The sequence below is a fragment of the Taudactylus pleione genome, unplaced genomic scaffold (assembly GCF_031769625.1).
Source record: "Taudactylus pleione unplaced genomic scaffold, aTauple2 ptg001648l, whole genome shotgun sequence".
Lineage (NCBI taxonomy): Eukaryota > Metazoa > Chordata > Amphibia > Anura > Myobatrachidae > Taudactylus > Taudactylus pleione.
In genome coordinates this window covers 30,574-43,812 of record NW_028286045.1, presented here as the reverse complement: position 1 = coordinate 43,812, position 13,239 = coordinate 30,574, and the positions used below count along the sequence as shown (strand labels likewise).

General features: G+C 46.4%; 1 protein-coding gene across 2 annotated transcripts in view; it reads right to left on the bottom strand.

Moving 5' to 3' along the window:
* The window catches only part of NPHS2 (NPHS2 stomatin family member, podocin), a 34,083-nt gene that overhangs the window by 4,663 nt on the left and 16,181 nt on the right, over window positions 1–13,239 (bottom strand). The window contains exons 1-5 of one of the 2 annotated variants that reach the window (XM_088464328.1): window positions 4,660–4,906; window positions 3,240–3,343; window positions 1,810–1,882; window positions 579–661; window positions 152–355 (exon numbers count right to left, since the gene is read on the bottom strand). In XM_088464328.1, the coding sequence (XP_088320454.1) occupies window positions 152–355; window positions 579–661; window positions 1,810–1,882; window positions 3,240–3,343; window positions 4,660–4,906 (711 nt within the window). Of the gene's footprint in view, window positions 1–151; window positions 356–578; window positions 662–1,809; window positions 1,883–3,239; window positions 3,344–4,659; window positions 4,907–13,239 lie in introns of those variants that run through there. The other variant, XM_088464329.1, reaches the window with a different exon arrangement.

Here is a 13,239-nt window from a genome sequence, read left to right as displayed (position 1 = left end):
CCTCTGCTCTGGCCCCCATAGCTGCCACACCCCTTATAGTCACCATAAATACTCTCTTGTTCGATGGAATTCACACACACTGATCTAAAACCCAAGGCTGTGATATACAATATGATAAATGTTCTCTGCCATTCCTTATTGTAATCCTGACCTTCACTTCTTCCCCGATGCTCTTTCTCTCCAGCAATATGTCTAAGAACGCCCTGTGGGCCAGAATGCGCTTTGTTGTACTCTGGACCAACAGCTGCAGGGCACTGGCTATATTGCTCACGCTGGTCAGAAACAGACAGGCATTTTCTAGGCGATAGTAACAAACCGCATCAACCTCCAGGGTAACCAGGTCTTTGGTCACAATCTAGCAAAAGAAAGGAGAGGAGGTATAACACAGGTAATGGTCCATCAGATAAAGGTGAGGCTACATGGATGCGTGGCGTACAGTACATATCATTGGGCCAATCATTGTATCCAGCATAGACTGATATCATGACTAATCATGTCACGTGTATAAATTACCATTAATGAGAATGTTGCCACCCATTACACTTTGTATGATACATATCAGTGAAAAGTGTACTTACCTGGTGATAAGGAACCTCAAATGTCTTTATGCGGAAATCCACTTTGTGACATTTATCCAAACAGGGGAGGTAAAAGAAGAGCCCTGGGAACAGATAATGATATGACCATCCATACTGTGGGGTAAGTTTGGTATTACTTTATCAGATATATATATATATATATATATATCCATTAGTCTATCACATACATGCGTAAATTCACATCTGAGCATGCCCTGTATGCAAACACTCCCCCTGTGTGAGCCTCAGAATCAGCCCCCGAGTGTGTAAATGTCAGATTAAAGACTAGCCTCCTAACCCTTTAGCTGGACACTTATTAATAAAATAAACTTTGACTTATTTCTTCAATATTAGTGAAGTTTGGCCAAATCTATGGCAAAATATTACTCTTGATAGGCAATGTCTCATAGAGACGGTGTTCATTACAGAGGAAATTGTGTGTGTGTGACTATTTTTATTACTTTGCTCGATGTCTGTCTGACATATGACATTAACCAGCAAAATGGTTACACGCGACTCACTAAACTGATAGCCCTTAATGCACAGTTGCAGATAATACTGTATATTCAATGATATGATTAAACAATTTGAAATTCTGTCTGTGTGCCTTGGGCTCTTGTGTCATTCATTTTTATATATCACTAGCACTGGCTTAAAGATAATCCATTTTATATTCACTGTATAGACAGGTACATATTTCCTCTTTGCTGTGTTGTGTCAAATGCCCCACTATACAGTATAACTACTTTGCCCCATATGGTTGTATTGTACTGTCCCCCACATCTGTATATCCTGCATTGTGCTTCCCCCTATCCATATGTCCTACATTGTACTGTTCAACCTATGTGATCTATATTATGCACTACATCCCCCTCCAATCTGTATGTCCTGTAGTGAGCACTCCCCCTTTTCTGATTTCTATATTGTGCCTCCCCCCACCCCTAAGTTTTAGATTCCTCCCACATATCTTGTATTGTCTCCTGCCCCCTATGTCTTTTATTGTGCCCCCCTTATGTCTTACATTGTCTTCTACCCCTATGCCTTTTATTGTCCATGTCCCCTTACACCCCCCCCCCTTCCTCCCAGCTCCCATTGTAGTGCTCTGTTAGCTCATATACATTACAAGAGTGGATTTAAGTTGGAAAGATAATCTTTCGATGTGTGGCCAGCTTAAGGAAAGTTAAACATCAGTGCTCTATTTTATACCATAGAGATAACCGGTCTTTATTACCAGGTCCTCTGGCCCGTCCTGGCAGAAGACGTCCCAGACGAAATATAACAGCGCGCTCATATTCGCGAACAATCTGAAATGTCAAACAAACAGTTTGAAATAACAATGAAAGTGCATCTTCCTAAAACCATTTTGTATTATGTTATGGTCACTCCTGAATCTGCATGGTTGTGGGGTGCACAGTATACAAGTATACAGCTCTGCGTGTCTAAAGAGTTCCCAAGGCTATGACCAAGATGGCCGCCGATCTTACTGATATTTACGTAGGTATGTGTTGTCGCATGCAGGTAAGAAGACAGCAGTGGGCATCTTTATGCTCAGGTGATCTTTGCAAACATTAGCATATCTCCGCTGCTGCATTGCGTATGAAATCGCACCTGCGATCACATTAGCGTCCGTCTCTGAATCAGGCCCTTAATTCATTCACGTGGCTGCTTTATATTGTATGAAGCCACAGCAGTCTATTCACATTACTGATATTTCCTTTTTTAATACTGCAGCATAGGATGAAAACAACAAATGTTTGTATTTAATTATACTTTATATCAGTGGTTCCCTGGGGTGCCTCAGGTTGGTGGTCCAGTACCCAAAAAAATATTTTTAGTCAGTGTGATAGGCAAAACCAGGCCTAATGGCTGCCAGTCATAAAATATGAGGACAAATAGAAGCACAGCCCTGTCAACCACCACATAACTAAACCTGAGTGTGACATTTAGGGCCGTATTCAGTTTGGAGCGAAAAGCTGCTCTTGGCTGGTGACGTCATTATAGCCGATTTCACTTATCCCTGTATTCAATTGTAGCATTTTTTTCGCCGGTGCGAAAACGCAATGCAATGTAATAGGCAAAAAAGTTTCGCCTACGAATACCCGGCGGAAAAAAGTACAGAATTGGGGTTTTGGGGTGCAGAAGTGCGGAAACCACTCTGCACCCTTTGTACACCCCCCTTGACGCAAACTGCGTCAAAAAACGCATAAAAAACACAAAGGACACCCCAAAAAAGCACTTTGAAAATATGGGCGAAAAAATTTAAAGTGGGGGTACAAATTAAAAAACTAGCGAAATAGCCTTTGGGATAAACCTGAAGCTACCCTAAACGTTACCTATAACTAGAAATCTAACCATGCCTACACATGGAATTATGTACTGTATATATGTTATTTTGTTACTTATAAATAAATGCTCAGAATAATGAAAATAGTAATAATAATAAATGCAGCTCAGGCTATGAAAAGCTCAAATGTTCACTGGCCAAATTTGTAAGAATGTAAGATGCCTTTACAGTATAATTTGTAAAGATGATTTTATGATACATGTTTACTATTATGTCTTGCAAATGAGAATAGGGATCATTACAGTAATACTTATCCTTGTCCCACTAATCTATAAAAGCCTCCCTTAATGTAATAACCAATAGAGAGAAATTGTCACCTTGATGCAGAACCAGATGGAGAGTGGGAAGGTAAGGATGACCACCAGCAGACAGCAGGAAATGAGCAGAACCTCGCACACCCTGAGACCTGCAGACTTCACAACTGAGAACACAAATATGATATGACACAAAGGCATAACTGTTGCACAAGGGAGATATATTTTTTAAAGTGCTTTGATGCAATACATGCTCTGTTACATAGTTAAAGAGGCAGTGTAGCAATTTTTTGCCTCTAAGCATGTGCCAAAGCTGTACTGTGTACACAGGTTGCATAGAACATATATTTGCAAAAGTGAGTGACAGGTAGTCAGCGTTTGGGGGAGGTAATGGGGGTGATTAGAAAAATGCAGTAGTGTCAGGACCGTTTTCTGGCCATGCCCTAGTGATCCTCTGCCAATTTATGCGCAGCTGGAGAGGACCTGCATCTTAGGAGAGCCGCTCTGTCTGAGACAGCATAGACTTACTCAGAGGTTCGATATGCGATTGATATTTTTCACTTTTGTACATAAGCAGCAGGTGTGAGATGCCGGAGGTGGGCGTCTCAGTGCACAAGACATCAGCTAAGTCATAAGTATATTTTCACAAGTCCGCTGCGTACAGAATCGCATTCACAATGGGATTTGCATCCATAGCTGAATCAGGCCCTAAGTACAGTGATGTCTGCTGTTCCTCTTACAATGTATTTTGCATCTCTCAGCATTCTCTATGAGCCATTACCACAACTTTGGAATGGGATGTAGTTAAAATTCAGACGTCCGGGATGCCGTATTTTGAAATCCTGTCGGAATCCCGACCTGGGACTAAACATAATCGGCTAAATCCCGAAGCCAGCCTACACACTGACACCGGAATCCCGACAAACGGCATCCCGATTGAAGGTAAGTGGGGCGCCCTTAGCCGCGGGGGAGGAGGGTTAGCATTAGGCACCACGGGGGGTTAGGGTTAGACTTTGGGGGGTTAGGCACCACTGGGGTGGGATTAGGGTTAGGCCCCTGAGGGGTTACAGTTAGGTTTAGGCACCAAGGGAGGAGGGTTAGGCACTAACGGGGAGGGTGAGGGGTGGGGAGGGTTAGGGTGCAAGAAGGGAAGGTTAGGAAGAGATGGGGTGGTTAGTATACGTACCCGACCTCTGTCGGGATTCCGAGCATCGGGATGCCACTGTCAGCATTTTGACAGCAGGCATCCCGACTGCCGGGATATAATGCCAGGAATACCTGGTACCTTAGCTAGTGTATGAAACACACAGATAATTGCAATGGATTGGTTTTAACCTCTAGTGCACTTAGGGGAGAAATCAGCATCCCAAATGCAATAGTCAGTAAGTTTTCTGTGATTTAGCCATTAAAGAAAGGCAAAAACCAGATGTTCTCTATAGAGTTCAGAAAAAGGAGCCAGATAACAATGTAGTCAGCTCCTCACCTTCGTTCTTCTGTTCATTCTCCAGAAGTGCCATAATTTCTGTCTCATCATCTGAAGTCACCACACCGTCCACATCAACCACAGCAGAGATTTTGACATCGTTCTTGCAGGGCTCCCTTAGCCTCCCGCTCCTGGATCTCCCAGAGCCTTGATTCCCTTTCTTTTCCCTCTTAGACCCCTGACCAGAGGAGTCCCTCTGTTTCTGAGGAGGCTCCCGGGAAGAGCTGCGAGATCTCTTTTCTGTCATAGTTGTGATGAATAGTGAGGGGGCAGAGCAAGCAGTGTACTTATGTGGCTCCAACAGGTGGGACTTGTCATGGAGGAGAGACAGTGATGTGCTTTAAATTAAATGAGTGTAAATACCTTCTGGCTTCCAGTCTTGACAAAATATGTTCTTGGAATGTTGCTTTGTGAATACTAATTATTATTAGCTTTCTTTTTACTGGAAGTGAGCTACATTACTGTGCACACTTTTTTTTTGTAAATTAACATGTTATGTTAGGGTATAGATTATATCTAAATCATTGCCTGGAATTGTAAATATGAGCTAACAGTTAGCGTTCCCGTTAGGCTGTTTTAGCACGGAGCTGCATCCTGTCTGATTTAAAAAAGGCAGAATGTGCCCCTCCTTTTGGCAGGCCCCGCTAAAACAACATGGTTGGTGCCGTCCCCAACCGAAGGGTGGGAAAAATAGCGGTGCAGCAATCATCACTAGAGAATGAATGCCGTTCGCATGCGCACGCAGGGGCGTATTTATAATGGGTGCGCGGTGCACACGGGCCCCTTGAGTCCAGGGGGGCCCACACCCATATTTAGTTTATACTTACTTTTCTGCAGTTTTCAGAGTGCTGCTCTGCAGTGCCGTGCCGGCACTGCGTAGCAGCAAAAATCACAGAGGAAATGGCAACGAGCCATTTTCCCTATGACTTGCGCATGCGCTGAAAAGATGTCCCTGGGAATAAGGCGCAAACGCCATTTTCCCGGAGACCCGTGCATGCGCAGTAGATTCTCACATAAAGCCAGAATCTACTGTGCTCGGTCCACTGCCAGAAAAGCACGTGCCCCCCTCCTCTCTTAAAACGCCCCTGTTCACACGGTATTTATTCACATAGAATGGAAAGCTTGGGCGCAGCCCGTTATGTCTGTAATGAGAGTAATGAAAAGGGTGTGTGTCTTGAAGACACGTCCCCTTTTCTCATTGCCATGCCCCTTTTCAGACGTGTGTGCGTCCTCGGTGCGAGTGATATGTGCCCTTTCTAGATCCGGCGCCCTGCCCTGTGCTGGACATAGAGTGAACACTAGCAGGTTGCATTTTAGGTTAGATGCAAGATTCACTTTGACATTTTTTGCAAGAATAATTGTCAGGCACACAGAATAATCAAACTTTAAATCTGATTCAGAGATGCATGCAAATGCCATCGCAACTTTGATTCCGTACGCAGTGGATTTCCGAAAATACAGCCGCCATCTTGTGCACTGAGACGCCCACCTCCTGAGGCCGCATCTGACATCCAACGCTTACGTACAAAAGTGAAAATACGTCTCTGACTTTATGCAAATGCCACTACAAAGCCCGTCCCTGATGTACAGCCATGCGTATAAATGTGCAATAGCTGAGATGCCCTCTGTCAGCAATCCGTAGACTCTGAAATGCCACTTGGTGCATCTTTAAACGCAACATTGGTCACACCACCAGAACCCTATGGCAGGTGCATGTTCTCCATCTGAGTATGGCCTATGTGAGCGATTCTGTGTCTCTATATGTAACCACTATCAGCGACACGCCTGTAACCCTCACATAACACGCCTATAAGACCATCTCATTACATCCGCTAAGCCACCTTCTTGTCATCACCCAGGAACACCCAAAACATTTCTGAGACCGTGTGTCTCTCGTGCGCTTCAAACGCAACTCGACTCTGTTCGTCCGACATCGCCACTGCATCCCACTCAGCATCAGGCACATAATGGGGGCCAGAAGTATGCCAGGCCTATACTTATTATATATATTCTGACACTTTGCAGCATGTGCAGACACTCCCACTATAACACACGGGTTGCCACATACCATAAGCCGGAAACAGACATGGATGCTGATATAAAGATACTGGACAGGTAAGTTTATTACAGTATAGATCTGTAGTCCATTCCATCTAGTTTCAGGAACCATTACAGTACTGTAGACATGTAGCATTATGTTGTTATGTAAAGGCCCTTTCACAGTTAGATTGTCAGGGCTCAGCCGGGGATCGGCGCCCGCTTACCGCACCGCCGGCTTCCCCTTTCATCCTGGGTGGTTGGTCGGCCTGCGCGACGGCGGGGGAGAAGCTGAGTATTCTCACCGCTTGCTGTGGCTTCCTGGAGGGCTGGTGTCTGGCATCGCAAATCCGGACATGGGCGCCGCCATGACAGTCGGCCCATGTGACTGGATCCTTCTCCCTGATAGGCTCATTTCCAGCTGATGCTGTGCACCTGTCTAAGGGTTCCCCTGGGTATAAAACTGTTCCACAGGTTATGGGAAATTGCCTGAACAACGGTTGTCTCCTAGCGTGCCTTAGTGAGTTCCCGGTCCAGGTTCCTATTCATCCGTACAGCAGCAGTGTTACCACCTTTATCTGTGTGCCTAAACATCTCTGGTGAATACCCGTGCAGCAGTGTTACCACCTTTACCTGTGTGCCTTTACGTCTCTGGTGAATACCCGTGCAGCAGTGTACCCACCTTTACCTGTGTGCCTATACGTCTCTGGTGAATACCCGTGCAGCAGTGTTACCATCCCCACCTTTGTGCCTCACGTCTCCAGTGAACATCCGTGCTACAACGTATACCGCCTCTACCCGTGTGCCTTCTATCTCTGGTGACGTCTCAAGTAACCGTGAGTCGCTTCCCACTTGAAATCCTTATTGACGTTTTGATCCTCGTGTCAAGGTGTTTTCTATACAGTATTTTAAGGGACTGTTTTGTGCCTAAACAGGCATATCCTCGCTGGGCCACGGGTGTAGTGTCTCTATCCCTGCAGGGCTTGGGTACCTGGTCAAAGGATCGTGACCTGCTCACGGGGTGCAGCTAAGCCCATATCCCAATTGGGGGGGTCACTGGGGAACACCATCCTGTGGGTTAGACTCCGCACCTTTGCCCAGTCTCGCCAACACTCAAGACCTGTGGATGAGGAGAACGTACATCCAGGCCCCTCGTCTCCGCTTCTTTCCCCAACTTAGGCCCACCACGTCCTCTTCTCCAGTTTCAGACGTGACAGTTTGTTCAGGCCCAATGGAGGCTGCAGGATCCCAAGGTACTGGGTCTCTGCAAGAGTTGACCTCTCGGATGGACAACCAGGAGGCGCAACAACAACAAGTGGCTCAGTATTTACAGGAGCTCTCGAGGCAACTGGTTTCGATCCAAACCACGTTGGCTTCTATTCTCCCGGTTCCCCCACCTGCGGTTCCTGTACCTTCTCCATCAGGTCCTCCACCAGTGGTTTCTACTCCCAAACCCCGACTACAGCTTGCCACTCCAGAAAGGTTTGATGGCGACCCCAGGCGGTGCCGCGGGTTCATCAACCAATGTGAAATCCAATTCGAATGTCTTCCCCAGAACTTTCCCATGTCTCGGGCCAAAGTAGCATATGTGATTTCATTATTAACAGGAGCAGCGTTAGACTGGGTCTCCCCTTTATGGGAACAGGCCGACCCCATCGTATCTACCTATGAGGAATTCGTTTCCACATTTAAGAGAATTTTTGACGAGCCAGGCCGTTCTGCATCTGCATCCTCTGACCTCCCCCGAGTGCGACAGGGCACACGGTCCGTGGGGCAGTATGTAGTCCAATTTCAGACCCTGGCATCTGAATTAAAATGGAACGAGGAAGCTCTTAAAGCGTCCTTCCTTCATGGACTCTCTGAGAGGATGAAGGATGAGCTTGCCTCCAGAGATTTGCCAGAATCCTTCGCTGACGTTATCTCTCTCTGTATCAAAATTGACCTTCGCCATCGGGAAAGATGGGCTAGTAGGGGAAGAGGTGAACGTCTACCAGTCCACTCTTCTGCTGTTAGTCCGCCTATACCCACCCTAGCTAGTGAAGAGGAACCGATGCAGGTCAACAGAGCCAAACTCACCCCGGCAGAGCGCAATAGACGCTTCCAAAATAAATTGTGTATCTATTGCGCTGCACCTAACCACATTCTGAGGAATTGTCCTTTACTTGCGGGAAATGCGAAACCCTGACTGAAGTAGGGAGCATTCAGTTGGGGGTTATTCTCAAGCCATCCCAATTATCCGAGAGTCTTTTAGTAGTGTCGCTTTCCCATAAATCCAGGACAAGAAAGGTTCACGCTTTAATTGATTCTGGAGCCGCTGGTAATTTTATTGCAGAGAGATTGATTCACACCTTGGGTGTTCCAGTCGTTTCCCTACCTAATAAATTGTTACTGTCTGGTCTAGATGGTAAAACTCTGGTGGGGTTACCCATTTCTTCACTCTCTCATCCTGTGTCTGTCCAAATTGGGTGCCTACATCATGAAATGCTGGAATTTTTTGTGTTACCCGAATCCTCCTATGAGCTGGTATTAGGGCTGCCCTGGTTGAGAAAACACAATCCTGTCTTCGACTGGGATGCTATGCAAATCCTATCCTGGGGTTCACAGTGTTTCCAAGATTGTTTGACCAAGGTCGTTCCAGTATGTAACCAAGCGACGGTTTCCAACCCGACTAAGAAGTCCCTTCGACCAGAGTCTTCTAAACATTCCCCCCAGCCGGGCTTGCCCGAGGCTTATCAAGACTTTGCTGACGTATTTTGTGAACAAGCCACAGATAAACTTCCTCCGCATCAACCTTGGGATTGTGCCATCGATTTGCTTCCTGGGAAAAGTCCTCCACGTGGCCGTGTTTACCCTTTGTCCGTGCCTGAGACCGCGGCCATGGAGGAATACATGACGGAAAACCTTGCTAAAGGATTCATTCGGCCTTCTTCTTCTCCTGCAGGGGCAGGTTTCTTTTTTGTAGGGAAAAAGGATGGTGGACTCCGCCCCTGTATAGATTATCGAGGATTAAATCAAATCACCATAAAGAATCGGTACCCTCTACCTTTAATTTCAGAACTGTTTGACAAGGTTCAAGGGGCTCAGGTTTTCACAAAGCTGGATCTACGTGGTGCGTATAATCTGATTCGAATTAAAACCGGGGATGAGTGGAAGACCGCGTTCAATACCAGAGACGGACACTTTGAGTACCTCGTAATGCCCTTCGGTCTTAGTAATGCACCAGCTATTTTTCAAGGTTACGTCAACGAGATCTTCCGGGATATTCTTCATAAATTTGTTGTGATTTATCTCGATGATATTTTAATCTTTTCCAGAGATTTACAGAGCCATCGTCTTCATGTACGGGAGGTATTGTTCCGCCTTCGCACTCATCACCTCTTTGGGAAACTTTCCAAATGTATGTTTCACCAAACTTCAGTACCTTTTTTAGGCCATATTATCTCCGGGGGGAGTCTCCAGATGGATCCTGATAAACTAAAAGCAATCTCTGAATGGCCCCTGCCTACTTCGTTAAAAGGTACTCAGCGTTTTCTAGGATTCGCAAACTATTACAGGAGGTTTATTCCACACTTTTCTACACTGGTAGCACCCATTACCTCCCTCACAAGGAAAGGAGCCAATCCTTCTAAATGGTCTGTTCCAGCAGTACAAGCCTTTCAAAACCTAAAAGGTGCCTTTTCTCGAGCTCCCATTCTTTGTCAGCCTCAAATAGACAAACCATTCATTGTGGAGGTGGACGCATCCTCCGTTGGAGTAGGCGCTGTATTATCTCAGTCTGCTGAAGATGGGAAGATGCATCCTTGTGGATTTTTCTCCCGTAAATTTTCCCCTGCTGAGAGAAATTATATTATAGGCGACCAAGAGCTTCTAGCCATGCGCCTAGCCTTAGAGGAATGGCGGTATCTTCTGGAAGGGGCCAAATTTCCTGTCACGATTATTACAGACCATAAGAATCTGATCTATCTGCAAACTGCACACCGGTTGAATGCCAGGCAGGCACGATGGTCACTTTTTTTTCCTAGGTTTGATTTAAAACTCCAGTTTCGTCCTGGTGTGTTGAACAAGAAGGCCGATGCATTATCTCGCTCCTTCATGACTAACTTGGAGGTGGAGGAGTGTTCTCAAGTTCGTTCCATTTTTGACCCAATTGTATTTGCTTCTACTCAAGTAGTGTCCTTGCCACCTGGGAAAATTTTTGTACCTCCTAATATACGTAAAAAATTGCTGGTTTGGGCTCATGCATCCTTGTTCGCAGGTCACACTGGAATCACCAAGACCTACCAGTTCTTACTTCGATCGTACTGGTGGCCGACCATGAAGAAGGATGTCACAGAGTTTGTCCGCTCCTGTATCAAATGCGCCCAACATAAAACTCCGCGTAGACAGATGGTTGGTCCTCTTCATCCCTTGTCTATCCCAACTGCTCCATGGACCCACATCTCAATGGATTTTATTTCTGAATTACCTCGGTGCAAGGGACATAACACGGTATGGGTGGTCGTGGATCGCTTTTCTAAAATGGCACATTTTATCCCGCTCATTGGCCTTCCTTCTGCTCCTCAATTAGCAAAAATTTTTATTCGAGACATCTTCAGATTACACGGTCTCCCCAGGGAAATAGTCTCTGATCGAGGTGTTCAGTTTACAGCCAAATTCTGAAGAGCCCTGTGTAGTACCTGTGGAATCAAACTGAACTTTTCCTCAGCCTACCACCCACAGTCGAATGGTCAAACGGAAAGGGTCAATCAAGAGCTAGAGACCTTCATTAGGCTCTTTGTGTCATCTTCCCAGGATGATTGGGTGGACCTCCTGCCATGGGCAGAGTTTTCTCATAACTTTAAATTCCATTCTTCCGCTAAATCCACTCCTTTTTTATGGTTTTTGGTAGACATCCACGAGTTCCAGATTTCCAGAAGCTTCCATCTATAGATGTTCCAGCTGTGAATCAAGAGATTCAATCCTTTTCAGTTTTATGGAATAAAATTCACTTATCTCTAAAGCAATCTTCTAGGAATTACAAGAAATTTGCGGACAGGAAACGTTTGGCGGTTCCTCTGTTGAGAGTCGGGGACAGGGCCTGGTTATCTTCCAAAAATATTCGCTTAAGAGTCCCGTCCATGAAACTCGCTCCGCGTTTTATTGGTCCATATCGTATCATTAAGATAATCAGTCCAGTAACTTATTAATTGGAACTTCCTCCTCAAATGAAGATTTCAAATACTTTTCACGTTTCTCTCTTACGGCCCCTGGTGCTCAATCGTTTTCAGAAGTGTTCCCCTAAATTGCCTCAAGTCAAGACATTACAAAGCACTGAATTTGAGGTGGAAAAGATCTTGGATTCCCGGCACAGATTCCACACCCTTCAATATCTCATCGATTGGAAGGGCTATGGCCCCGAGGAAAGGGCCTGGATCAGAGCCTCTGATGTACACGCTCCGCGACTAATCCAGAGTTTTCATAGGCGATTTCCAGATAAGCCTGTTGGGTGTTCAGTGCCCACCCTTAAAGGAGGGGGTACTGTCAGGGCTCAGCCGGGGATCGGCGCCCGCTTACCGCCGGCTTCCCCTTTCATCCTGGGTGGTCGGTCGGCCTGCGCGACAGCGGGGGAGAAGCTGAGTATTCTCCCCGCTTGCTGTGGCTTCCTGGAGGGCTGGTGTCCGGCATCGCAAATCCGGACATGGGCGCCGCCATGACAGTCGGCCCATGTGACTGGATCCTTCTCCCTGATAGGCTCGTTTCCAGCTGATGCTGTGCACCTGTCTAAGGGTTCCCCTGGGTGTAAAACTGTTCCACAGGTTATGGGAAATTGCCTGAACAATGGTTGTCTCCTAGCGTGCCTTAGTGTGTTCCCACTCCAGGTTCCTATTCATCCGTACAGCAGCAGTGTTACCACCTTTATCTGTGTGCCTAAACATCTCTGGTGAATACCCGTGCAGCAGTGTTACCACCTTTACCTGTGTGCCTTTACGTCTCTGGTGAATACCCGTGCAGCAGTGTACCCACCTTTACCTGTGTGCCTATACGTCTCTGGTGAATACCCGTGCAGCAGTGTTACCATCCCCACCTGTGTGCCTCACGTCTCCAGTGAACATCTGTGCTACAACGTATACCGCCTCTACCCGTGTGCCTTCTATCTCTGGTGACGTCTCAAGTAACCGTGAGTCGCTTCCCACTTGAAATCCTTATTGACGTTTTGATCCTCGTGTCAAGGTGTTTTCTATACAGTATTTTAAGGGACTGTTTTGTGCCTAAACAGGCATATCCTCGCTGGGCCACGGGTGTAGTGTCTCTATCCCTGCAGGGCTTGGGTACCTGGTCAAAGGACCGCGACCTGCTCACTGGGTGCAGCTAAGCCCATATCCCAATTGGGGGGGTCACTGGCGAACACCATCCTAGGGGTTAGACTCCGCACCTTTGCCCAGGTCTCGCCAACACTCAAGACCTGTGGATGAGGAGAACGTACATCCAGGCCCCTCGTCTCCACTTCTTTCCTCAACTTAGGCCCACCACGTCCTCTTCTCCAGTTTCAGACGTGACATAGAT